At 45.5% G+C, this 25,716-nt stretch overlaps 7 protein-coding genes and 1 long non-coding RNA gene across 17 annotated transcripts; 3 read left to right on the forward strand and 5 right to left on the reverse strand.

Annotated features, from left to right (window-relative positions):
• The first annotated feature begins 1,444 nt into the window (after positions 1-1,444).
• On the forward strand, positions 1,445-2,391 carry LOC103999382 (NDR1/HIN1-like protein 1). Its single transcript, XM_009421142.3, has one exon. It carries the CDS (start codon positions 1,537-1,539, stop codon positions 2,167-2,169), a length of 633 nt encoding a protein of 210 aa, XP_009419417.2. The 5' UTR covers positions 1,445-1,536; the 3' UTR covers positions 2,170-2,391.
• A 1,307-nt stretch (positions 2,392-3,698) lies between these two features.
• LOC135623831 (NDR1/HIN1-like protein 10) lies at positions 3,699-4,618 on the forward strand. Its single transcript, XM_065127219.1, has one exon. The coding sequence runs from the start codon at positions 3,774-3,776 to the stop codon at positions 4,440-4,442; it is 669 nt and encodes a 222-aa protein (XP_064983291.1). The 5' UTR covers positions 3,699-3,773; the 3' UTR covers positions 4,443-4,618.
• Positions 4,619-4,951: 333 nt separating this feature from the next.
• Positions 4,952-6,527, reverse strand: LOC135623830 (probable aspartyl protease At4g16563). The gene has a single exon (XM_065127218.1). The coding sequence runs from the start codon at positions 6,524-6,526 to the stop codon at positions 5,099-5,101; it is 1,428 nt and encodes a 475-aa protein (XP_064983290.1). The 5' UTR covers position 6,527; the 3' UTR covers positions 4,952-5,098.
• A 407-nt stretch (positions 6,528-6,934) lies between these two features.
• Positions 6,935-7,528, reverse strand: LOC135623832 (transcription repressor OFP13-like). The gene has a single exon (XM_065127220.1). The coding sequence runs from the start codon at positions 7,526-7,528 to the stop codon at positions 6,935-6,937; it is 594 nt and encodes a 197-aa protein (XP_064983292.1).
• A 2,368-nt stretch (positions 7,529-9,896) lies between these two features.
• Positions 9,897-10,955, reverse strand: LOC103999385 (probable CCR4-associated factor 1 homolog 11). Its single transcript, XM_009421145.3, has one exon. It carries the CDS (start codon positions 10,839-10,841, stop codon positions 10,005-10,007), a length of 837 nt encoding a protein of 278 aa, XP_009419420.2. The 5' UTR covers positions 10,842-10,955; the 3' UTR covers positions 9,897-10,004.
• Positions 10,956-12,458: 1,503 nt separating this feature from the next.
• Positions 12,459-14,321, reverse strand: LOC135623834 (ubiquitin-conjugating enzyme E2 variant 1C-like). The gene is made up of 4 exons (XM_065127222.1): positions 14,182-14,321; positions 13,577-13,716; positions 12,885-13,010; positions 12,459-12,806 (listed from the first exon to the last, which is right to left on the reverse strand). Exons 1-4 carry the CDS (start codon positions 14,213-14,215, stop codon positions 12,663-12,665), a joined length of 444 nt encoding a protein of 147 aa, XP_064983294.1. The 5' UTR covers positions 14,216-14,321; the 3' UTR covers positions 12,459-12,662.
• On the forward strand, positions 13,815-25,562 carry LOC135623835 (uncharacterized). Of its 10 annotated transcripts, none has more exons than XM_065127223.1 (8): positions 13,815-17,051; positions 17,161-17,324; positions 19,963-20,563; positions 20,665-21,228; positions 21,463-22,606; positions 22,975-23,070; positions 23,207-23,305; positions 25,345-25,562. In XM_065127223.1, the coding sequence occupies exons 5-8, from the start codon at positions 22,581-22,583 to the stop codon at positions 25,457-25,459; spliced, it is 336 nt and encodes a 111-aa protein (XP_064983295.1). In that variant the 5' UTR covers positions 13,815-17,051; positions 17,161-17,324; positions 19,963-20,563; positions 20,665-21,228; positions 21,463-22,580; the 3' UTR covers positions 25,460-25,562. The 10 variants fall into 10 exon arrangements, 3 of the variants coding, with proteins under 3 accessions (XP_064983295.1, XP_064983297.1, XP_064983296.1); XM_065127225.1 differs by lacking the exon at positions 25,345-25,562 and adding an exon at positions 23,696-24,649; XM_065127224.1 differs by lacking the exon at positions 25,345-25,562 and adding an exon at positions 24,566-24,649.
• LOC103999388 (uncharacterized) lies at positions 17,943-19,156 on the reverse strand. The gene is made up of 2 exons (XR_010491508.1): positions 18,645-19,156; positions 17,943-18,567 (listed from the first exon to the last, which is right to left on the reverse strand). It is a non-coding gene; the product is annotated as an uncharacterized LOC103999388 (long non-coding RNA).
• Positions 25,563-25,716: the final 154 nt, after the last annotated feature.

Here is a 25,716-nt window from a genome sequence, read left to right on the forward strand (position 1 = left end):
TAATACGAAATCATCTATGGAATGTTTCACATTGTTGTAAAAGAATCTATTAGTGTGGGTTGAAAGTTCAATCGTCTCCGATTTAGAGTCGAGATGGGTTTCTGATGGTTCCAGTATTTGCTTCGACCGTGATAGATTTGTTACTCGGCATCGTTGATGAACATAGGTGAGATGGATGGGAACTTTCTATAACAAAAATTTAGAATGTGATAAATCAACTGTCAATATGTCGCACTATTTTCTTCGAGTCTAAGAAAGGAATTGACAATCAATTTAGATAGCATTATCGGACAGAGAAATACATATCCATGTGGAAGATGTGACCAAATCTAGGAATTGGAATTTACAATGCCACAGAGAAGAAGATAGATAAATTGATAGGATATGATTGAAAGAGTCAGATTTACATATATTAGTTTTGGTCCACAACCTAGAAAATTAAGCTTTTGGATTGAATCGATGCTTAATCTCATATATTAATTATAACCAACTTAATTCAAATTCATCTAAATCTCTAACACTGAGACTTTTAACTCTACCAGACTTGTTCAGAGTAAGAAATTGTCTGTCAGATGAAGAAGCTGAACTAAAACGATGGTCATATGTGGAACTGACTGATTCAAGAAGGCAATACTTGATGGAAGGGACGCCTCCAAAGATCACAGGAGGATACAGAATATAAGGTCTGCTTTTAACTTAATGTGACTCTGAGAACTTTAGGGTTTGGTGAGGGATGAGCCTAACATGCTTTCCTCTTTAGATTTACCAACTATCCTCTGCATTATTTGCACTAATCAGCTAAGAACCATCTATATTCCCAGTGCTTTCTACTGCCTGCAGAGCTTAATGTTATATTCTTTGTTGTTCCTTGGTTGGTTAATATAGTGAGATTTCTCGACTGCTGATGCTATTCTGATAAACCAAATGTTGTTTACAGTTTTTGCTCATCAGAATACCTAGTTTCATCATCCTGAATGATTCCATCCTTTTTCACTCTTATCATGTTGCCTTTGCCCTGTCTCATGCATTCGACGAAAGGCACCTTGGCATGTACACTGGCCTGCCTCTCTCTCTCTCTCTCTCTCTAGATATATATTTTTCCTTTATGCACCATCGTGAGAAACTTAATCTTCAACAAGAATATCAACTACGAGCTTTGTAAGAATGTGCTCCATATTAGCCCAAGTATTTATTTTTTGTCGGAGGCGGTGCGTTATTCTAACGCCAACTCCTTCCGTTAACGCCCGCCACTCATTACTTATTTGCGTAACTGCCATCTTCGTGAATGTTCTCCTCACCATCGGGTTTGACTCCGGTGCACACTCCGTCACTTCCTCTGTTCTACAGTTACGCCACGTCACCATTAATCAGTGCGTTTTGCGCAATGAATCCTATCATTACCAGCAAAGTAAGTATAAGCCACTTCTTTATAAGCGACACCACACCCCCCTCTCGCCGCTCCACTCACTGTCGCTTCTCTCCGCTCTCGGATTCCCATCTCCCGATCCCCTCGACGTTATCGTCATTGGATCCACCATGAAGAAGGACTGCGGCATCCATGGAGAGCAGAAGCGGCACAAGCTGTACCGCCGCCTGTTCGCGACCTTTCTGGTGCTTGTCATCCTCGCTTTCCTCGCCGTCCTCGTCGTTTGGCTCGTCCTCCGCCCCACCAAGCCCAGGTTCTACCTCCAGGACGCCGACCTCCTCCGGTTCAACCTCACCCCTGGCGCCGCCCCCCTCCTCACCTCCGTCGTCCAGGTCACCCTCTCCTCCCGCAACCCCAACGACCGCATCGGCGTCTACTACGACCGCCTCGACGCCTTCGTCCTCTACAACAGCCAGCAGGTCACCGCCGCCACCGCCCTCCCCTCCGGCTACCAGGGCCACAACGACGTCACCGTCTGGTCCCCGTACCTCTACGGCGCCGACGTCCCTCTCGCCCCTTACCTCGCCGACGCCCTCTCCCAGGACGAGAACGCCGGCTACCTCCTTCTCTACGTCCGCGTCGACGGCCTCCTCCGGTGGAAGGTCGGCACCTGGATCTCCGGTCACTACCACCTCCAGGCCAACTGCCCCGCCTTCCTCACCGTCGACACCGCCAAGTCCCACGGCGGCGCCCCGCCCTTGTTCCGATTCCAGCAGATCACCGCCTGCAGCGTCGACGTCTGACGGTGAGGCCGTTACAATCTTGACGGCCATCAGCCGTGACGGTGACGGTGACGTTGACGTCTTCTCTCTCACGTCCACATCTGACCACGTCATCTCCATTTTTCGAAAGTATTTCCATTTGTCTATATTGATTATATATATAATATGAAAACAGGTGGCGTAATGATATTTAAGCAAAAATAAACTGTGATTATAATTCAAACAGGTGGCAACATTTCATGACACAGCTTGTCTAGTTAAGTGGGCTCGGTTAAGAATGTTGGGGGCCCACTAAGTGGTTGAGATATTTCCACTCTTAGTATGCATTAAATAATAATTTAATCTATAAATTAATATAACGCATTAATTTAAATGAACACAATGTTATCATTCAAATCAAGCTGATGATTTTGAGATTAATTATTTTAATTCGTCTATTTTCATCTCATCATAAAAAAAAAATGATTAATATTGAAAAACAAAACACCCGTATGCAATCCAAAGGGAGATGTTAAAAGTATCTTATAATTTGAACTCTAAACTTCCACAATAAAACATAAGATGTTAAGTATATTATAAGACTTACTGACGTGCGTGTTGTGGACGCAACCCCTTCCAAGGAGATGCTCCTTTCTAGCGTGAGTTCACATGTAGGGACTAAGAGAGAGAGAGAGAGAGAGAGAGAGAGAGAGAAGCTTCGTCTCAAAAGATGTCATATTCCATCAACGACGACACCTGTGAGGCGCCGTAGTTCACGAAGTCAAAGTCTACTTTGGCAAGCAATACATGTCATTCATGTTGTCGATTTCTCCGCATAAGAAGTCAACATGAAGACAATCTGAAACCCAAAAGAACTCCGCGCCTCTGCGATGTCGACCTTCGAAGATGACCGCACACGTATCCGGTAAATAACTACTGCTTTTTGTTCCGTGCATAGCAGAGACTCCTTCGCACACCCAATCGATCGATCGTATTCTGAAGAAGGCTTCGTAGCAGTATATCGTTAACATGTCGATGTGTATCAAAATTCACCCACCTCTCTCTCTCTCTCCTTTCTCTAATTCGAATCACACATAATAGAATTCGAAGAGCATAATTTATATTAGGCTTTGCTCCCGCACAAGTCGCCCACTCTCATCTGCAGAATTGGTTCCTCTGAAAGCAACTCCCTCCCCAACTCCACGAAGAAGACATATCATTCATGGGGTACACACGAAGACTTTGCGGAGTCATCACATAGCTAAATTTGTGGGCACTTCCATATGTATCCGTGTTGATATCTAACCAAGTAGGACTCCCTCTGCCTACTTACCATCGCGTCTATCCAAAACAAGCTACCAATCTCTCTCCGCGATCATCCCAAACTTTTTGACTCCGCCGCACGCGCACCAATTCCCCGAACGCGTCGCCTGTTTCGCCTTGTCACGCGTTTCGGATTCCTTCGCCTCAGGGTTTCGCAGGAACCTTCTCATCTCCTTCCTTCCCCTCCCAACAATAATACCTCTCTATATAAAGACCACGCCTTCGACCACCTCATGATGCACCGCAGCGTCACCCTCTTCTCGTCTCCCTTTGCGCCCTCTTATTATCTGATTTGCTCTCTTTGACCCCCATCCCCACCAACCATGTCAAACTCGAAGCAAGGCCACCTGAACGGAGCCTACTACGGCCCTCCGGTCCCTCCGACGCAGTCCTACCACAGCGTGGGCAGCCGCTCCAGCTGCGGCCCCTGCTGCCTCCTCTGCACCCTCTTCAAGTTCATCATCTCCATCGTCATCATCGTCGGCATCGTCGTTCTCGTCGTCTGGCTTGTCTTCCGCCCCAACGAAGTCAAGGTGTACGTCGGCACCGCCTCGCTCACGCAGTTCGCCTTCTCCAGCAACAACAACAGTCTGCAGTACAACCTCAGCATGGACATGAGCATCCGCAACCCGAACAAGCGGATCAGCATCTACTACGACTACGTGGAGGCCCGAGCGCTGTACGACGGATCGAGGTTCGACTACGACGTCCTCCCCACCTTCTACCAGGGCCACAAGAACACCACCATGCTGTACCCGGCGTTCCAGGGCACGAACCTCTTGCTCGGCGACTCCATCGCCACGACCTACAACAGAGAGAAGCAGGAAGGCTACTACTACGTCGACGTGAAGCTTTACACCAGGCTGAGGCTGAAGGTTTGGATCTTTAAGATCCATTACAACAAGCAAAAGATCGACTGCAGCTTGAAGCTTCCGGTGCCCGGGAGCTCGGGCAAGTTCGAGGGGACAAAGTGTGATGTGGATCTCTTCTGATCCCCTCACCTCCACATGGATATACTATTCATTCATTGTTTTCTTTTGCTCTTTGCCCTCTCGCGTTTAGTAGCAGATTGTATCCACCGATATGTTTCCTTCCCATTATAGTTTTTCTTTCTCGCATGTACTATGTCTTGAGTTCATCAGTTGATATGCATACATGTTTTATCTTCCTCTTCTTCTTCTGAACCTTTTGTTGGTCTTCTTCCATCGGGTATTATCTGATAGGTATCCTTTAAATATCATGCAATTATTACAATTAGGAAGATTAAATCTGCAAGAATCGTGATTAGCAAGCTTACAGCAGAAGCTAAAAGAAAGGGCAAAAAGAGACTGAGATCCTCGTGTGACTCGACTCGGGCCGTGTTATCTTTTACCCTTCACAAGATAGAATATTAATTGCTGTGCACATCTTCAAAGCAGCTAAAAAGGAGACGCCTTCGAAGGAGCCTAATCGACACGATTAGGCATCACTGCCGTGCGATTCATAACCAACGACTCTGATCTCACGGGAATTACGACGGTCATCATAATCTTCATGCTTTTACCGTACACAAATCGTACGTCCGTTATAATCAACGGCAAACTAGTTTTATTTCTTGGTTAATCGACCTTTTGGAGGTTAATAGCACCTATTTATGTCGCTTTGTTCGTCACGACCGCAGGCATGACTGCCGCCGGAGCCCCAACCGCCCCTTCTCCAGGTCGTACGCCATGTAGTAGTCCTGCTGCTGGAAGTTGCCCAGGATGATCGCCGGGCCGCCGGCGTTATCCGAGGAGGCGCCGCCGTCGCTGTCGGAGACGATGGTGAGGCACATTGCCGCCCTATCCGGCCCCGTGAACGCGAAGTAGTTCTCCGGCGGGAGCCGCATCTCGGCGTGGCCCTCGAAGCGGAAGGTCAGCTCCGGTAGCTCCACCTCGGCCGAATCCGGCGGCAGAGCGAAGCAGGGTCGCAGACCCGTCCGGGCCTCCACGGCGGCGGACCGTTTGTACCGCCCCGCCACGCGGTTCACGAACGCGGCGACCAGAGGCTTGAACACCGGCGGTGCCATGTACGTGAACGTGGTGCCGGAGTCGACGATAGCGCCGCCGTTGCCGCGGGAGTTGGGGATGAGGGCGGAACGGGGGACTCCGACTTTCTCGCCGCCTACGGCGATCTCGCGCAGCCCGACGTAGTAGTAGACGGAGAAGGGCGACGCTTCGTCCGCGCCGGCGGCGGTATTGTTGAGGAAGGGCGTGAAGCTGAGGCCGCTGGAGGTGTCGTCCTTGGCGGGGTCGAGGACGAGGAAACCGCTCTCGACGGCGTCGTCGTCGTAGCGCCGGGATATGAGGCAGTAGGAGAAGCGCTTGAGCCCCATCTGGGACGGGAGGGAGGGAGCGCCGCGGCCGAATCCAGCGACGCCAGCGGGCTGGCGTTCGGAAAGGATGGAGCAACCGACCGCGAAGTCGGGGACGGTACGGTGGGGGAAGGCGAGTGTCTCCAGCATGAGGAGACCGGCAGTGGAGCCGGAGCCATAGATGATGGCGTAAGGTGGGCAGGGGACGGCAGGGCAGCCGTCGTCGGAGGTGGAGTTGCAGGAGGGGCAGCGGGAGAGGCGGTCCCGGGGATGGATCCAGAGACAGCGGGGGTTGTGGCAGCCGACGAGGCGAGTGGAGGATGAAGACTTGGGGAGGAAGGGGATGATGGGGGCAGCAGAGGGGGAGGAGCAGCTCCGGCACTGGTAGGAGGAGCTGCAGGGGACCCAGGTGAGGTGGCTGCCGGTGTCAAGGAGGAGGGAAAGTTGCTGCGGCGGGGTGCCCAAAGCGAGCGTGAGGGAGTAACCGCCGTATGAGTGGGGGAAGAGTGGGGAGCGATAAGGAGCAGGAGAGGCGTCGTGGCGGCGGGGGTTCTTGAGAAGGGAGGCGCGGAGGGCGGAGGCGGAGGCCAGGGCGGCGAGGCGGTGGAGGGGGTCGGGATGGGGAGGCAGAGGAAAGCGGCTGAGTTGAAGGGAGACTGGAGTAGAGGAAGCGGAGAAGAGGAGGAGGAGGAGGAGGAGGAGGAGAGACAGGGAGAGCAGGAGGAGATGATGAGACGACGGCATTGTGGTGGTGGTGGTGGTGGTAGTGGAGAAATGGAAGAGGGAAACTCTAGTTATCAGCCGAACGAGAGAGAGTGTGTGTGTGTGGGAAGATTATACTTTGCTTGCCTCGGAGCGCTACGGCCGATTGAGACCGTTGGTTGCGAGCCTATCGAGATGGCACCGGTAGTGGGTCCCCCGCCGCGTCCCTTTAAATCACGTCAACACATCTATCTTTCCATCAAGATTTGTGCCGTCGATCAGAACGCGTCGGATCCGCTCAGCGCAGATTTCCACGTCAGCCTCATGGACCCAAGACGTGGGTCAACGCTGCGGGTGCCAAGAGAAGGGTCAAACTTGATTCTTTCACCGCTTGAATGCATCGAACAGTAACCCTATAAATCTTGTCGAGGATCAAAACACACTGTGATATTAATATACATCGTCTTCCCCATCCTCCATCCCAGGCGTAATAGAACAAGCGAGGCTCAGAAGCAAATCCAGAAAGGCCTCGACTATGATCCCGTGACACCTCTTCTCGTTCATCTTCAAGTACCAGCACAGCATCTCCTCGAGCCACTGCACATCCACCAGTCCATGGGCCATCGCCATCTCTTCCATGGACCACCTGAAATCCCAGTACGGGTCCTCCGACTCCACTTCCATGGCGATGCTTCCTTCGAAGGGAAGGCTCTCGGTCTTGGCCGCCCCCGCCGCCGCCCCCGTTATCGAGCTCGTGCTGTCCGGCTCGAAGAAGAGCCGGTCCGATCGTAGCCCTCGAATAACCACGGCCTCCACGCCCTCGGCCGCCGAGTCGTCCTCCGACGCCGTCGAGAAGCACGATTCGGTTAAGTCCAAGTACGATGAACCCAAGCCGTCGGAAACTTCAGCGCCGTCTTCCTTTCTGAAGGAGTGGGTCGTTGGGTGCTTGCAAGAGGGCCAAAGCCATGAAGCAGGAGGAGAAGAGAGCGGTCTCGCGTCTCCCTTTCTGCAGAAGAGAGAGATAAAGCCAACTTTCACGGCCATTTGGCTTCTTTCTTACGAGTGGAATGAACGGAACTGCGTGTGCTATGGGTTGCTGGTAATCTGACTCTTCCCGAGGCATTAATAGAGGGTGACAGGTTTCTGAAGCCAGCCACGAGAGAAAGGAAGGGAAGGTGGGAGGGAAACTGGAGAAAGAAAAGAACTCGGAGGATCACCGAACGTGGGCAATCCCTGTGTGCAGGTGGCACGACAAAAGTATTACTCAATACAAGCAGGAAGAGTGGTCGCCATTGGCGACAGATTCAGTGAGATGCTTTGATGAGTACTTAATTTGTTTGTGCATGCTAACAGCATACAGCTCTAATCTGTCATGTCTCGAATCGAGGTTCGTTAGCTGGCCATTGGCCACAGCTCTCTAACTCGCCAATGGTGGATGGCCACGCTAGCTTACATGTTGCGTTTTCTTCTGCTTTTGCTTGTCCTGTGTCGATGTCTACGCTGCTCCAATCATGGAAGGTCAATCCGAAGAAAGGAATCGATTCTTCGAGCAAACATTTTGTGGTGTGTTTGTCTCTGTCCTCTCCGGACAATGCCCACCCATCTGAGCTCGATGGCATCTATCATTTCTTCCAGCTCTGCACATGCCCCTTTGACTGCCTCTTCGTGTATCCACGGCTGGCTTCGCAGAAGTACGTTTGCCTCTTAGCTAACACGGGAGATCAGCCGAATCTAAGCTTATCCAAACTTCATCATCGCAATAGAAATCTTCGTGGAAGTATGAATAATGAACACAGACTAAGACACGAAGGAGACGAGAAAGGGGAAGAGGGAAACAGAAGGCATATGTAGGTGTTCAGCTGGGGAACATAATTCTTTTGATGAACAGGGATGCTGATTCAGTGATCATATTACTTTTTAGATGTCAGCTTCCTGAAACCATTGGGAAATCACCCTCCACTCGTTTGCTCACGTAAGTAAGAGTTCTAAGCAGGTGATTATGGACTGTTCCTTGTTGTTTTGTGTGGACTAACGAAAAATTATTAGAGACGATCAGAGATTATCTCAATTCATTTTTAATATAATAAAAAGAAATTATTTTTTTTTATCACTTACGTTTTTACTCATATACCTCGAGTTACTAATTTAGACGAGAGACCAAGTCAAAAAATATCTCTCAATCTCACTCTTTGTACAATGACATCTTGAGAGCCCAATATCTTCATTTCAGAAACATCTCCAATAATTCTGCAATTCTGCACGTATGAGGTTGGACCATATTTAACTAATCAGAACATCAATCACGTGTTCCCTCTACAACAATGATACTCTTTGAAGTACCTCACCGATTTCTCAAGTGATTCAAATCAAATTTTCTGAAAACACCAAAATTCAAGTCGAAGATGTCTTCTGATACATCGGTACCTCATTGATATCTCAGTTGCAAGGTCAATGTCAGCATTATTGACTCAGTGCACTGGTTCCAATCAGGCAAATTTCACCCGAGGCCACGTCAACTTCTACTGTGCATCGCTCTTGCTTTCTCGAGTTCCCACGGGACTGTCATTACCTAAACGATGGCACTGAGTGACGAGGATAGTAATTATGATAAGATGACGCCTCACGCAACAGCACCTGGTCAATGCAGACCGGAACGCCGATCGAAACACATTAACATCCTGCCAAAGCTCAATTCTTCACGCCACGCCAATACAAAGTCAAACGCTATCAACCTGCCCCCTGCAAGCGGGTAGCTCAGGAAGCAGTATGCTTCCTTATAAATACCCTCTCGTTCATTAGAAGGAGGGGGAGGGACACACAAAAACTCTTCTTCATTTGAAACCCCCTCCACATCAGCTAACTTGATCGTCAGAGGGGTCGGGCCGAGAGCCTCGGCTCGACCTTTGTGCAGGTGCGAAGCCGAAGGTCCCCTCTGGACGCGTAGGCGAGGAGTTCTTGCCCGGAGGAGACGGCTACACCGTCTCGATCGGAGGCGGTCGGGCTCGAGGAGCGCCCCGGGGAGATCCCCGTCGTCCGGACCCGAACCGAGCCGCATCGACCCCGAGGCCACGGCTCAAAATTGTTTCCCATGAGCGAGCCTCTCACTTGTTCATACTACTGATCATCATCTTAGACAAATCAAAGAAGGGATCTTTAGACTCTGTCCTTGTCTGCATCCACTTCCGAAAGCTGCTTTGATTCGAACTTATCATCACTCTCCTAACCGGGCAGAACACCATGAAGCCCACAGGAAAGACAAGTCAAAGAAGGGATCTTTAGACTCTGCCCTTGTCTGAATCCACTTCTGAAAGCAGCTTTGATTCGAACTTATCATCACTCTCGTAACCGAGCAGAACACCATGAAGCCCACAGGAAACCTCGAGGACCCGAACCTCTCTCGCAGCAAAGGGAATTAACCATCGAAGATCCCATTTTTTTGGCATTGAATTCTTAGCTAGCATACACAAGATTCTCTTAGTACAAACGAATAAATCAATAAACATTTGTTTTTATTTCGGTATCAGCAGACTTCCAAGCCGTAGAGGACTCCGGCGTGCTTTCCGTCGTCGTTGCCCATGAAGAAGAGCTCCTTCATCCGTCGGAACGCTTGCCAGGTTAGCAAACTGTCCGACCCCGCCTGGTGGCACCGCCCCACCGCCCGGTCGACCTGGAGCGTGCTCGCCACGCGATCCAATCCGCCGTACAGGCTGTGGCAGTGCTTGATCATGTGCTTCATGTCGAACACCCTGTCCCCGAAGAAGACCCTCACCAAACCCATGAAATCGCCCAGATTGCTGGGTAATCTGCGGCAAGTTAAGATCTTTATCAAGTACCCGAAGTCGTACGCACTGTGGAACGTCACCCAGCTCACGGCCGAGTCGTTGCACACCAGGCCGGACGACATCAGGAGCTCGGCGAAGCGGCGGGAGTCGATCCCCCGCGCCCGGTTCTTCTCGAAATCGATCCCGTTGGACCTGAGGAGGTCGATGGACTCGGGGGCGTAGCGGTCGCGGTAGATGTCGAAATCGCGAAAGTTGAACTCCCAGACGTAGCGGACGGAGCCGCCGGCGCCGAGGTCGGGGAGGTTTCCGGCGGCGTCGGAGAGGGTGAGGCCCACCTGGATGAGGTGGAGGGCGTCGACGTTGGCCTTGAGGAGGGCATACCGTTCGGCGGGGCAGAGGATGGCGGGGTGCTTCCGGGAGCGGTGGACGACGCCGGGGAACTCCGTGTCCATGGCGGCGAAGGGGTGACACTCGACGGCCTCGCGGATGAGGTCGAATTCCGCCTCCAGGTTATCGGCCCACACGGAGCGGACCTGGACCTCGATCGGCTTTTTTGCATCTTCCAAAGAAGGCATCTTTTGGCCGCTAATCCGCTTCGATCCGATCGAATCCTACCGGTTTCCTTTTTCGCTTTCACCGCCGGTTCGATTCGTCTTCCGAGATGCTCTGCTTCGATTGGTGAAGTGCGAGGGGAGGGAAGGGGGGGTTTTGTAGTGGGGAAGTGAGATGTTTCCAAGAAGGCGGCCGCGGAAGAGGAAGAGGAGGAGGGGGAGGGAGTGGAGTGGACACGGTCAACGAGCCAGATCAGGATTGTAACCGACGGGAGGCGATCGGGCACCAAGTCATCAGGACCGTCGGGATGTTGTGCCTCGTGGATGGAAAACCGGCGGCTGTGGGTCAGTGTGGACTGTGCAGTACAAGCGACGGCGAGTGAGGAAAAGGCCCAGGGTACAGGGAGGCTCGCACAAGTCATGCGGGACCCGACGCCATAAGTGTGGCCCCCGGCAACAGCGTGCGGGCGGAATCGGTGTTCCCTGTCTTGACGGAACACACGGGGTGGAGAAAGGGAGTGGTTGTGGTCGTGGGATGCGTGTTCAACGAAACGCGTGTTTAATGGCGACAGCAGACGTGGGTCGGAGGAAGGGGATGGTTTTGACCGGCTTCGTCTACGTTCATCTCATATATCTTTATTATTGGGGAATCGATGAAGACGCTCTGTTAATTAATGAATGTTACTCTCCCTTTGGACAGTGGATTCGAGGAAGAGTGCATGAACACAGTGGCATCTGTTCGTTCGTCATCGTTCAATGCACTTAATTGGTCAGCAAGATCCGTAGTTCAATGAAACTTCAGTCTGTGGCTGTCGAGCATCCTCAACCACTCATCAGCACGCACGGTTATCCTGATCTGATAAACCAGTGCCGTCCGATTCGACAATCATTAATCCAATAAAAAAATCATCGCCACTTCAGTAGTCTTTAACGTAATAATATTATTCATGAATATGTAAAAGGAAACCAATGTGGTTAATTAATTAACTAGAGACAAAATAGGAGTCAAACACGTTGACTCGGTAGGCCGAGTCTTGGTCTTGCGTGCCGGAAAACCCATTTCCCTGCATTGCCTTATTGACTGCTGACTCACCGGTGAGAAGTCTCCTGGTTGGTTCGCAGAACATCTCTTTCAAGCTGCAAGCATGTCTCCACCGGAAGCTTGGACGAGTCACACCCCAGATGAGACAGGCTGAGTTTCCGAGATTGACCTCTCTTTTTATCTCCCATTTAGATATTGTCAGCTTTTTCACATATTTGGAAAAGGAATAAACTTGTGCGATCTATGGCCATTCTTTTGTCAGATCCCCCACTCTTTCAAGCTGCAAGCATGTCTCCACCGGAAGCTTGGACGAGTCACACCCCAGATGAGACAGGCTGAGTTTCCAAGATTGACCTCTCTTTTTATCTCCCATTTAGATATTGTCAGCTTTTTCACATATTTGGAAAAGGAATAAACTTGTGCGATCTATGGCCATTCTTTTGTCAGATCCCCCACATATCTAACGAGGAGTGACTAGTGTGGCTTCATGTATCTCGGGGACAACAAAATGAACTGAACTCTCAGAAATCACAATCACAACTGAGATTTCGAATTCACATTTCGGGTTCCCTTTCTATCTTCTGCATGTATGATAATAATTCCAAGCAACAAGCATTCACTGCTAATGTAGATTAATCATAAGCAAACGACAGCACGAAGTAGTAATTAGTAGTACTCGTCATGCACTCGAGCGGTCCCATCAGTCTGTCAGGCTTACAGTGCAGTCTGCCAAAACACAGTACGATGTGTTCAGGCATCGATACTCTCACGTACCTAACGTAGGAACCTCGTGACCTGCATGTCTACTCGAAGAAGGTGCCTTCGGGAGGCTGGACGAGCTTTCGGCTGTGTGGCGCCGCCATCTCCTTCTTCAGCTGGGTCAGTATGTCCTCCATCGTGTACTCTCTCTGCCAATTGGCTAGCATGTCAAACTTCCTCGCTTCCACCTGCACCAACGCGCAGGCTAGCTCAAGATCATCATCAGCACCAACACCAAAAGAAGAGTAGAATCGGGATGGGGTTACCGCTCCGGTTTCATGGTTGACACAAGTCAGGTTGATCCTGGAATGGAAGCGAACACTCGGGGGCTTATCCGGGTAATCTTTATCACAGAAGAGCTTCAACTGGTAGATTCTGCCTTCGTGCACAGACTGCAATCAATACAAAAACCCGGCATCAGAATGTTTAATGTGGGCAGGAGAGGAGGAAGAAGCTTAGGAAATGGTGATGCCAGATTAGTAGGATACAACTCTCCTGTGTCAAGTATGACAGATCCACTGTGGGATCAATGAATGCTGGGTCGCAGAGCACATTAGGAACTATACTAAAACGACGTTAAAACGATCATATAGCCAGTCTAAGAAAAGTAACATCCACTAGATTACTAAGTTATACCTTTAGGGAATCTTTAAAGACAAAATATGATGAAAAACGTAATTTAAACAGTGAGGCAAGTTGACCCGATCTAGCATGACGTTTTCCAAAGCTGCTAATCTCGATTGAACGAGTTGAATGCTTTGACTATTTCAGTCCCCATTCACGAGGCTGGTCAATGTCTACAGCCACAAGCTGACACCAAAGGTTGTAAGAATTTTGCGCATGATCAACGAGCTGACAACAAGTCTCTCCGAGTTTAAACCGATGGACAGGTTGTTTTCTACCATACTTAAAGGAAATCTAAGTTAAACTCGTCAGGTACAAAAAAAGAAAGGCATACGTTGTGCGGGCCGACGATCGTCCCAGTCCAAGACCGCATGTAGATGTCGTCTCCATCGTCCATTCCATAACTCACCGTGCCATCCCCGATGCCCTTCTCACCACGTTCGAGCTCTTCCAGCAGTCTAAAGTTTCGAGGTACTGCAAAGTGCCAGCCAAACCAAGTTAGAACATTCTCAGTTGGAACAACTAAGTTTCTTACTTCCAAGTAAACATGAATTGAGTTATGCTACTGAGATCATCAATCAATTAAGTTCGATCAATTAGACTGAACCCGACCCATGTCGCAGCCTTATGCTCTCATGCCCCATCCATACATCCAGCAACCACCGCCCAAGTGACTGCTAGAAATAGGACGATGCATGCGACTGGAGGCGCATACGTACAACGGTTACCTACCACCCATCGCAACGCAGCGATAAGATCTATGGTCAACGATGAACCACGCACACATCGGATCAGTCATATAAACAAACACCTCGGCGTCGGAGTTGATCGAGTGGTGTTCCGCACAATCAGCGATCAAGAGAATCATGAAGCAGCGGGAGAACATGAACACACGGTAAAAATGCAAAGAAGGAAACAGAGAGCTTCGGCGATCATTACCCACGACGCTCGATCTCCCGGTGCCGATCGTCATCCCTCCTCACCAACACCACGAATGTGGAGGGAGACGCAGGTGAGCGGTGGGAGTAGCACTAAAGAACGAGAGGTGGCAGTTGGGCACTGCTTGATATCCGATCCAACGGTTCTTGTTCGCCGTCCGGACCCCACGGCCGAGATTCCTCGCCTGTCCTTCTAGATCTCGCTCGTCCGTCAAGGATCGGACGGTTCGCGTAAAATTTACGCGAACATTTGCGCCTGGTGCTGTCCATTTCTTTTATCTTTTCTTCCTTTCTTTTTTCCCTATTTGTGATGCCCAGGTCCCACCAACGGAGATTGTGAGGGATTTGAAGGAGGTCGGTGATCGTTCTTGGTTGCTCGAGGTACCTTTTTCGGATTCGAATTCTGTTTGCAGTTAGAAAGCGAAATGTATTGCGGTCTAAACTCATCTGATGATGATGATGACGTTGGTGGGTTCTTTTCTTGCTACTATTAGGGTTTCGCCTCTGCAATTTTTACTCGATTTCGATTTTTGTTTTTTGATTCGAATTCTGTTTCCAGTTAGAAGGCGAATTGTATTCTGGTCTCAACTCATCTGATGATGGTGATGATGTTGGTGGGTTATTTTCTTGCTACTTTTAGGGTTTCAGTCTGCAATGTTTACTCGATTTGGATTTTTTTTTTTCGATTCGAATTCTGTTTCCAGTTAGAAGGCGAAATGTATTCTGGTCTCAATTCATCTGATGATGATGATGATGATGTTGGTGGGTTCTTTTGTAGCTACTTTTAGGGTTTCACTTCTCCAATTTTTACTCGATTTGGATTTTTTTTGCGATTCGAATTCTGTTTCCAGATAGAAGGCGAAATGTATTCTGGTCTCAATTCATCTGATGGCGATGATGATGTTGGTGGGTTCTTTTGAGCAGTTGGTTTTTGTTCCTTCGATATCGAAACTCTCTGTCAATCATATGTTAGGTTATGATAAAATGGGGTTAAAATGGAGAAGTAGAATCAAGATTGATGATTTCATATTTCATGATGGCATTGGATCATATAGGCTGCCTTCGCATCATGTGTGTTTACAAATGAGGCATCACAAGTCCACAACTGACGATAGGTTTTTGTCATGTCTAAATCCAAATAAACAGTATTGATGAATCTGTGTTCTTTTAAATTCGGCTTTCAGTTCTCCGCACAATGTGATTGTCTCCAACCAGCATGGCATGAGTATACATACTGGTAACAATTTGATGATGCAGGGCAGCATATATTCTTGCTTCTGTTTGTCATGCATAGCACAGACTAGGGTTGAAGAGCCACTTGAAATAATTTGTCGTAAATGTTGTGCAATCCCTGAGGTCATTTTCTTAGTCTGGTGGATGTTAGAAATCCATTAGTACTTGTCTACGTACTTTCTCCTTCCATTCCTCTGTAAAGTTTTCTTTTTGTAATTTTGTAGCATTGACCTTTTATTACAAGTGCTTGGGAAATTAAGTGAATCTTTCTTCCATCCGATTTTGTTAGATGCTTCCTCTTTTTTTTTTGTTTCGAGTTCTCTATAACCTGTATCCAATGTATATCGACACACACCCCTGCTTTAGAAGCCCTGAACCTAACTTTGACTATGACGACAGGTCATAGGCAACTCCAGAATATGGGCCTTTTAATTTGTTATCCTAGTTTTTTTTTTCAATTGGTGGTCCATGTCTTCAAGGGAATCCAGAGATTGAAGTAATTTGGACGAAGATTAATGCCAAATACCACCTACTGTGATGACAAATATTAATTTTGGACAACAATTAATTGACTTTTCCATTCATCAAATGAATGGCAAACATCTATGGCTGCCACGACAACTTTTAGCCAACCCTTCCAATGATCATTACGGCCCATGCATTTCCTACCAATGATACATAAAAAATGCTTGTCATGCATTGTGCTTGTGTGCCCGAGATTTGATGCACTGCATCAATTTTGTTTTATAGTAGGTATTTTCTTTAGGACAAACATAAGGGATCCACAATGAGTACATTGATCAGTGTTTATAGAACAATAGCCTTGTCATGTCCATTTTTGCCTGAAAAATATATATTAGTTACTTATAAAGAATAGTTGTACTTCTTTTCTTCTCCATGTATATTGTGATGCAGATGAAAGAATGCTAATAGACTATACCTTATTCTCGGAATACGTATCAATTGCAAGTGGCAATGTAACCCTTTATTTGTTTAGGTACTCTCTTTTCTATCGTAGATTGTTTTGGGATATTTAATATGCCATTTTTGTTTGGCCTACTTGTAAAAGATAAAGGAAGACTTCATTGGGATCCATTTCAACTCAGCTATTAATTAAATATACACATCACGACCAACTTGTATAGCTAACAGTTGACCTGCATTACAAGCATTCGCTAATCTGCCATCATCTAGTGTCTACCTGACAGCTCCTCTAGAGCAGCTCATCTTCATTGCAATGTTGCAGTCTTGAATGCTATTTATCCACCTTCTGTAGACCTAATAAAACATTTGCTGATATGAATGCTCTGACATGGCCCTTTGTGGACATGAAATTAAAGAAAGTAGTTGGTGTTTCACTTGTTTCTGTGACAAGGTGTTGTATATAATGCTTTCACATGGTGCTTTAAAATCCATTGTGACTGGAAGAATCAGCTGTTTTGGAAATCTTCCTTCTTTTGTTTCAAATAACTCTGCAGTTATGCATGTGGGTTTTTAACGTTGTTGATCTGTTGTTGAGAAGAAGGGGTTGATGAAAGATGAAGAAGAAATGATAGTTTGGTGACAACGATGGAGCACGTTTTAAGATGAGGATGCCTTCTACGTGGAGGAGCTGATCATGGATGTTCTGATTTTGATGTTTGTACTTCTTGACTTTTTCCTTATTTTCATGTAACTTTAAAGACAGGAGACAGGAAACAAAACTTGCACTTTTGTTTCTTATTGTGGTTTTTTTTTTTTTGAACAGTTCAAGCAAATCAACCATTCATATCAACATGAACTCCAACACTAGTGACGACTTTCTTGATGACTGGCATCAATCAGTGAAAGCTTGGAAGAGTTGGTGAGCAGGAGAAGGCACCCTTGTCAGCTGATGAGCAGGAGAAGGTGCCCTTGTCTGACAATCTATTGGTAAATATTATCTTACTTATTTCTTCTCCAAATTAATTGGATTCCAGTGGCTCTCTTAGTGTCATGCTTTAAATTTCTTTTGTCGATGGTTTCATTAGATGCATGGGCCAAAGGTTGCTCTGGGAAACATTATGGAGAGAATGATGCATTATGTGTAGCAACAGTTTTATGATCCAGTGGCAAAAAGAATTCACTATTGCAGATGGTTGGACCATGGTGTTTGTGTACCATACTTTTCTTGTGTATTAAACCAAAGGATGTGTGGTGAGGGAGGCATACATTAGTGTATGTCCTCTGACCTTATCACTGTCATTATCCTCAACTGTCCCAATAAAACTCACATTTATTTGATTTTATTGGTTATAAATCCTATATAGTCTTTTCTTTCAATGCTTTCAACCACCTAACTTCCAAACAAGCACCATAGAACTCGAGAAAAATAAGCGAGCTCGATGTAGTTGGCCCATTTGTATACACTTAAAGAAGTGCTTTGACCATTACTGGCCTCCTTTATAGCTAAATATGATGAACATTTTCCATTTTAGCCATATTATACAGTGAACACAAGCAAATTTTCTATTATGACTCTACTGATCTGAATGTTTTGTTTTCAAATGATTAGATAAGTGCTGAGTCTATACTATAGCTTTTGATGGGAAACATCGGGCTACTTAGGTTCACCCGAGTACACAGTCTTACGGTGACACAAGATAGTGATCTATAGAGAGGGAGAGAGGGAACAACAACAGCATGTAAGAGAGAACTAAACTAGGATCAATAAGGATAGAATCGCTAGGAGAAGATTGGAGAACATATCACAAAAAGTGGGCGGCACCAGGAAGTGCAGCCACCATCAGCTTTTCCTGTTCCTGCTGGCAGTGGTGTTGCCCGGGGGGAAGTCGAGCAGCACCGTGCTCTTGCACCTGGGGCACTTGGGGTCCTTCTTCGAGAGCATGACGTACATGAGGCAGTGGGGACACCCGGCGAGCACCATCGAGGTTGCCTCCGGGCTGTTGGACTTTTGCTCACCCTCCGACGACACACACGAGCTCGCAGGTGATGTCGATGGTGATGACCAGGAATCATTATCCTCCTCCTCCTCCTCCTCGATCACTGCCCTTGTTGATGGCCCCCCTCTTGCTCCCATCTGCTTCGCTGACAGGTTCAGCTTCAGGTCCACCTTCGGGTTCTTCCCATGATTGCGACTCATCTCCGCTCCTTTGGCAGAAGCAGTCAGCTAAGCCTACATGATGAACTAGAAGTGAATCATAGAAGAGTCATATATAAGAGTCACATGGTGGACGAGGAGTCTCTCCCAACCTAGCAAGAGCGTGAATGGTTCTTGGAGTCTAACCAAGGTATAGGATGATGGAGGAAGCAATCTTCCAAGGGTGTCCTGGTCTTAGTTGCTGGGCTGGTGGTGTATATAATAAGGTAATTAAAGGTTGATGGGTTTTCTTTAATACAACAGCAGATTACTTTATTGTTTCTGTTGTTTCCCTCCCTCTTCTCTTGCATGCTTGCATTTTGTTCACCTGTTTTGGAGTATATGTAGCATTGAGAAAAGGGAAAAGCTGGAGGCTTTAATGAAACTTAAATCCTGGGTGGTGCAATTACAAGTTGCAGTTCTCTCTTCTCTCTGACATACACATTTTAGAAAGAATTGGTGTGGCAGAAGACTGTAGGTTCCTGTTAGACTAGGCACATGTGCAATGTGGGAATTCAAGCACCTTGTGCTTCGAACTGGGTTGGAACGGGTGGAAGGAAGGAAGCGGTTCCTTTCTTGCTGTTGAGTTTGGCTACCCTTGTAAATGAAGAGAAGATAAGGGAACAACAAGCCATGAGGAACTCATGCACAGCAAAATCTTTACAGATATACTTTGGGCATTCAAATCTTGCCTTTTGAGTTAAAGATTTTAGTCATGTACATAACTATTTAGTGACTTCAAATTGCATCAGTGAACCACAAAGTTAGCAAGTCTTTGTGTTTTGGTAAGTTCCATCGTTATGGTTCTCTTTTATACAAGTTCTTGACAGAACAGTAGTTGATTCATTTATATATATATATATATATATGGTATTTCAATATTACATTTATGCATACATTATGACACTCTGACCCTTTGTCGCTGTGCTACTACTGTCTTGAGACCTCAGTCAGTGGGCAGTGACTTTAGTTGGATGGAAGTTTAGGGTTGTTAATAAATGGAAGTCTCTGCACTCCACTCTTTACTTTGACATTTTATATGTGTCATCTCCACTTCTTTCCACGAAATTCATTGATTATACGCATCAATGACTCCAATAGTTTCTAGCTAAGCAAGTAAATGGGAATAAATGACTTCTGTATATCTCAGTAAATGGTCTTAAATGGATGCATTTACTTTTGAATAAATGAACTTTATTTCCAATCAATGAAACTCTATGGCAAGTCTGGTTCTCATCTCAAATCTCTCTGTAGACATGACATGATAACCTCGCACTAATTGTCATTCATGTAATACACCCAGTGTTTCTAGTTCATCGAAACATTCTTGAGCTTTTAACTGTGTATGTTTGTATGATGTTCTTTGAGGAAACAGATCAGAGAGTTCCGAGTGCTTTTAACTATGTGCTTGCTTCGTTATTTTCCTTGCAGATATCATGGCCAAGCGACATCTATCTAATCAGAAGCTGGTGTTTGCAGCTGGAGAATTAGATGGTCTTCTTAATTTCCCCATCACCCTCCATGATCTTATGCTGGAGCAATTTTAATATGCAGCATTCACAAAACCCACCAATATAAATGGTTCTGACTTGGGGCTAATGACTTTGTGATGAGTTCGGAGTTCAGCACACAGCACAAGGCTGTGCATGTGCTCATCTTTATTTCTGGTCAGGTTCATGAGGGGGACTTGAAACACCCACCAGGGAAGACAAGAAATTTAACAAAGCATTGATTGACTGAAAGCTGGAGAGCTTAATGGCTTCATTATTCTCCAGCTTGGAGAGATATAGTCTCAGAGCTCTTCAATGTACAGATTCCAGCTCTGGATGGGGAGTGGTGGTCAAAGCATATGTCTAGAGATTAAAAACAACTCCCCTACTTCTCGTTCCCTATGTTGCCACTGTGGACTTATTTGACAAACGCAGCATGGCTTCTCTTTTTTCTTAAAGGTTAGGAATGATGTTTGCAAGATTAGCATTTGGAGCACAAGAGATTGATGAAATGAGGAGATCGATGGATTGTGTTTGAGCAGGTGAATATGAATAGCATTTCTCTATTACATTTTATAGACTATTATAATACATGTCCTAATTGTTTGGGGTTGATTAATTGGGATTTTTTTTTTCTCATCAGAGTCATGTACAAGACGATCTCAAGCTTAACTCAAGTGTTATCATGAGTTATGATGGTTTCAACTTTGCTCACTCCTGGGGACATATGAAGGATCAGCATCTGGAGAAACAGAGGATTAGAAACAGCTGGGTGACATTGACACAGTCCAACTCACTTCCTGCAGGATCATGGAGTTTTATGTTGAAGAAGGACTAGAGTCGGTGAGCTTATACAATTAACGTAATTATACATATTTTAGGACAAACAAAATAACAGAGGGTTAATGAGAAATGATGGAGGTGCCATAATGTCCGACACTTAAAAGACTTACCGGTGAAGGAAGGATTCAGAACTTAATTCAAGTGAGGATGTGAGCTTGCAACAGGTTGCCAAACCGCATTCATTCCAACCGGTAGCTGCTCCGCCTCACTCATCCAAAAAGCTCGCGTCTGCTGACACCCGAAAGACGAAATGAGACTGGTGGGCATCAACAACCGATATGAATGAAAGCTGAAGCGGAAGCTTCGGGTCAACTCATGCACAGCAAGCAATAACTACAGGATGCAGAGAAAGAAATAGACACAGGTATGCAAGTTTGGACTCCAATGAAGAAAGCAAGATGCGTATTTTCTGGCATATAACAATATTAATAATCTAAATAGATTATGACCGAATTATTCAAATATATAAAATCTTGATAAATTTTTATAGAATATTTTAATTTAATTTAATTTTTTACAGATTATTTCTGATGACGTGAGAGGATCATTTTACATTTATTTATATCTATTGTTGGTGAACAAATGTGCTGGGAATCAGCACGACTAGGTTCATGGGCCGATATCGGGAGCTTGCTGTGGGGTGATTCGGATGGTGAGGTACTCAAGCTCTCGGGAAGGAGTGTCGGTTGGCGTTGGTCGGGATCGGGGTTGATTGGCGACTCCTCGGTGCCAAGCGAGTCGCGGTCCCGTGCCGAGTCCTTCATCGTCGATGAGTAGTAGCTCTCCTGCAAAATGGCCTTCGTCGGATGGTACTCAACCGTGGCCTCTCCGACGAGCAAGTTAGTAACGAGAGGGATTGCTCTTTTCCTTCTCCTCTTTTTTTTCTCCCTTGATCGGAGGCTAGCCAGGGGTTTTATACTGTGGCGCGAAGGTTGATGGTGCCGCCCCAAGCCCCCAGGACGGGACATGTGGTGCAAGGTTCTAACTTGACGTGCTGTGTTGGCTGTGATGTGTTCAGGCTGTCAAAATATATCGTATCATTTCTATCCTTCACCACTCTTATACTATCTCTATCATGTCAGATTTGTTTTTATTCACCTCGCCCTTGCTCGATAAAATAGAGACCACAATAGCTATAACCTTTATCTCGAGCAAGAACACAAACACTCACTACAAAAGAGAAAGGAGGAGAGGAAGACTACGAGCAAGATGGTTATTAATGAAAAAAATATGATTTTTTTAACATTAAGATATTTTGTGAGAATGTTTTAAATATAATTTTTTTAAACTATAAATTATTATTATTAATTTTAAGGTTGAAATCTGGCGCCATTTTTAGTCTGCACGTTTGTTGATTTTAAAAACACCCATGTATCCGAAAGCGTTTTCTAGTTATCCAAAACAGTTTTTTGATGGTTTACAACATGTCATAAATCCATTTAAAAATAAATAAATAAATAAAATTGTAGCAAATTCAAAACGTTTTCTTGTTTCCCATCATTCAAAAAGAAGCGCCAACAGTGAGGCTTGTTCAAGAACTGAGGGGATAGGAAGGGCAAAAGAATTCCATTAACTGGAACCTTCGGGAGCGGACGGTGATAAGTCTGAGAGAGAGGGAGAAGGGGATCGATCTTCGAGAGGGGACACGACCGCGTCGCCTTCGTCGCCGGCGAACTCAGATCCTTCGCCGATTCCTTCTTCTCCTCTTCCTCTTACATGAGAAGAAGATCCGCGGACCTCAGGTAAAGATCTCTTCCCCATCCTTCCCCTCTTTCACGTTCTTTCCGATCCTTCTTTTTTCTCGATCGTGTCATCTCGACCGCTTTTGGTTGATTTCTTGGCCCATTTATCGCGCTCTGCATTTGATTGATTTCTTGGTCGTGATCGCGTCGCCTTCGTGACCGGCCAACCCAGATCTGGCGCCGATTCCTTCCCCTCCTCCGTTTGCATAGGAAGAAGATCCGCGGACTTCAGGGAAAGATCTCTTCCCTGTCCTTCCCCTCTTTCTCGTTCTTTTCGATCCTTGTTTTTTCACGATCGTGTCATCTCCACCGCTTTTGGTTGATTTCTTGGTCCATTTATCGTGCTCCGCATTTGATTGATTTCTTAGTCGTGATCGCGTCGCCTTCATGACCGGACAACTCAGATCTGGCGCCGATTCCTTCCCCTCCTTTGTTTGCATGGGAAGAAGATCCGCGGACCTCAGGTAAAGATCTCTTCCCTGTCCTTCCCCTCTTTCACGTTCTTTCCGAGCCTTCTTTTTTCACGATCGTGTCATCTCCACCGCTTTTGGTTGATTTCTTGGTCCATTTATCGTGCTCCGCATTTGATTGATTTCTTAGTCGTGATCGCATCGCCTTCATGACCGGCCAACTCAGATCCTTCGCCGATTCCTTCTTCTCCTCTTCCTCTTACATGAGAAGAAGATCCGCGGACCTCAGGTAAAGATCTCTTCCCTGTCCTTCCCCTCTTTCACGTTCTTTCCGAGCCTTCTTTTTTCTTGATTGTGTCATCTTGACCGCTTTTGGTTGATTTCTTGGTCGTTCTATCTCGCGACATGTCATCTTTTGGTAGACAAGTTCGAGGGCTCGATTCTTGATTTCCAATTGGTTCCTTCCTTAGCTTCGTTCCCGATCTTAGAGCTCATGCACAGCCCAATAGTGTGGTTCTACCTAATCGGAATACATATTGTAAGCTAGAATCATCATACTACCGTTAAGTGAGCAAAATGATGAGTCCCGTAGATGTTGATTTAGATTCCCTTTTCCGAACTTTGATCGATTTTATAATCAATATTTTATTGAATCTTTGTGGTGTTTTCCTGCGTGTAGAGGGGAAAAAAGAAAAGAAGAAGAAGAAGAAACAGTTTAGCAAAATTTCTAAAAGTGAAAAAAGGAAACTCTTATATGAAATAGTGCTATCTTATGTTTTTGTGTTCGTCTCGTGTTAGGAAGCATATCATCAACCCTTTGGTCAATTTTAACATTCACTTTAAGTACTACTTTATTTTTTTTAAACTTGATTAACTACTTGTATATTTGAATTCTTTCTAAATCCAATTCAAACATCTATTTACTTTTGTGTCTATTCCAAGACTTTTTGTCAAATATACTTTTGTTTAAATTAATTGAATTTAATGGTTACAAGAAGTAAACAAAAATGATTAATTGCAATCCTTATTGCCAATATGATTGTGCTTTTCTGGTTTGCTTGTGTTGAGGTTTTTCTGTAGCCCAAAGAATTCCCGTAAAGGGATATTGATGCAGGAATTATTCAATGTTATCAATAACAAAAATATACTTTAATTTATTGTCCATGTTTCTTGATTTAGAGAAACAGTTTTTGGAGAATGATGGCTACAACGTGTCACAAAACCAATTTAAGAAACAAGATATTAACTATGGTTGCATGTTGTAAATGTTTTCTCGTTTGCCCCCCATAAAAAAAAGTAGTAAACTCTTTTCCGAATGAGAGCAGCCTAGTCATCCTATCGGCTTTCGAATGAATTCTTTGTCTTTGCTTTTTAATTGATTTCTTTGACGTTTTCTGTCTTAACATGTTCTTCGTCATCGTCACATGACGTGGTTGGTTATTCGTTGTCCCAGATCTTTTAATAGACACGTTTGAGGGCTTGATTCTTGATTTTTTGAGTTGCAATTATTGGTACTTAAATCATTTAGCTTTCGTTCCCGATCTTAAAGGTGCTTCGCAGGATTTCTTTTCCTTCTCTGGCCTGGTGAGCGCATTAGGGAGTTGGTTGTACCAATCTGAAAACGTATGCAAAAGTTAAAATCGTCAAACTTCCCTTTAGTAAGTAAGCAAAAGGGGGTGAATCCCGCAGATGTTATTCAATTTGCGTTTTCTGTTCATGCTTTGGAAGTTGTCAGAAATTCATGTTTCTTAGAGTGTTTACGTCTTCCCCAAAGAAGGGGCCACGACAAAGTTGTCAGGAATTTGTGTTTTTTTGGATGATTTGGAAGATACGGAAGCGTGAACAAAATGGTTCTTGGATGGCAGTAGTATTGTTATGATAGATATCATTTTGGGGGGCAATAAAAACTGAAAGAGGAATTAGTCTCAAATTTGGTCCTTGGCTTTGCTTGGGTGATTTTGTCGAGTTTATCCTCGCTGCATGCTTTGTCTTGCCTGCATAATGTTGTGCTATATTGCGAATCTCATCTCCACCAAACCTGTCTTGGATATTTCTTAGATTTGATGACATGGTTCCTAAGAATCCTATTCGAAGGGTTAATTAATATGAGAATCGTATATATATTTTTTCATTTTTCACTTTAGGATATTATTATAATTTTTGGTTGGTTCGAAGTGGTGTCAAAAGTGCCTAAACAAATACGGAGTCTGGTTCTTATTTTGTCAGTCTGGATAAGATCGAGACTTGGTGGTTTTTAGATATTGTTTAAGGATTTTTCTGTTCTACAAAGTGCTTCTAACTAACTGTAATCTGAGATATTTGTTGCAGCTGTTCCGCTAAGCAAGGAATTATAAATTTTAAGAGCCGCAATAAAGGAAAAAATAAACAGCGTCGAACTTGTGGTGTTGCTGAAAGTATGTGGTGTTTATCGAACTTGTTTTAGTAACTTCTGTGGTTTTTCTCTCACAGGTCTGCGCGTTGTTTAGCCAATGTCACATTAATAACTTCTGTGGCTTTCCAAAAAAAGATTTCTTTTTTTTCGATTTTTTTTTGCGACTTTCAAAATTTGCCCTTTCTGCTTCTACTCTACATTTTCTGTTCTATCGTTTTCGATTGTTCATATTTTTAAAACCGGTTCAAATAAATTCGGAATCAGCATCAAAATTTTATTCAAATAATCTAAAAATCAATGGGTTAAAA

This window comes from Musa acuminata, chromosome BXJ2-9 (genome assembly GCF_036884655.1).
Source record: "Musa acuminata AAA Group cultivar baxijiao chromosome BXJ2-9, Cavendish_Baxijiao_AAA, whole genome shotgun sequence".
Classification (NCBI taxonomy): domain Eukaryota; kingdom Viridiplantae; phylum Streptophyta; class Magnoliopsida; order Zingiberales; family Musaceae; genus Musa; species Musa acuminata.

What these genes read in the sequence shown, in the direction of transcription:
- LOC103999382 (XM_009421142.3), top strand. Translation starts at nt 1,537, where the DNA reads ATGAAGAAGGACTGCGGCATCCATGGAGAGCAGAAGCGGCACAAGCTG.
- LOC135623831 (XM_065127219.1), top strand. Translation starts at nt 3,774, where the DNA reads ATGTCAAACTCGAAGCAAGGCCACCTGAACGGAGCCTACTACGGCCCT.
- LOC135623830 (XM_065127218.1), bottom strand. Translation starts at nt 6,526, where the DNA reads ATGCCGTCGTCTCATCATCTCCTCCTGCTCTCCCTGTCTCTCCTCCTC.
- LOC135623832 (XM_065127220.1), bottom strand. Translation starts at nt 7,528, where the DNA reads ATGGCCGTGAAAGTTGGCTTTATCTCTCTCTTCTGCAGAAAGGGAGAC.
- LOC103999385 (XM_009421145.3), bottom strand. Translation starts at nt 10,841, where the DNA reads ATGCCTTCTTTGGAAGATGCAAAAAAGCCGATCGAGGTCCAGGTCCGC.
- LOC135623834 (XM_065127222.1), bottom strand. Translation starts at nt 14,215, where the DNA reads ATGACGATCGGCACCGGGAGATCGAGCGTCGTGG. An exon ending in CGGGAGATCGAGCGTCGTGG is followed by an intron (nt 13,717 to 14,181) that starts GTAATGATCGCC and finishes GGCACTTTGCAG; the next exon opens with TACCTCGAAACTTTAGACTG. An exon ending in TCAACCATGAAACCGGAGCG is followed by an intron (nt 12,807 to 12,884) that starts GTAACCCCATCC and finishes GCGTTGGTGCAG; the next exon opens with GTGGAAGCGAGGAAGTTTGA.
- LOC135623835 (XM_065127223.1), top strand. Translation starts at nt 22,581, where the DNA reads ATGAGAAGAAGATCCGCGGACCTCAG. An exon ending in AGAAGATCCGCGGACCTCAG is followed by an intron (nt 22,607 to 22,974) that starts GTAAAGATCTCT and finishes TTGATTTCTTAG; the next exon opens with TCGTGATCGCGTCGCCTTCA. An exon ending in AGAAGATCCGCGGACCTCAG is followed by an intron (nt 23,071 to 23,206) that starts GTAAAGATCTCT and finishes TTGATTTCTTAG; the next exon opens with TCGTGATCGCATCGCCTTCA.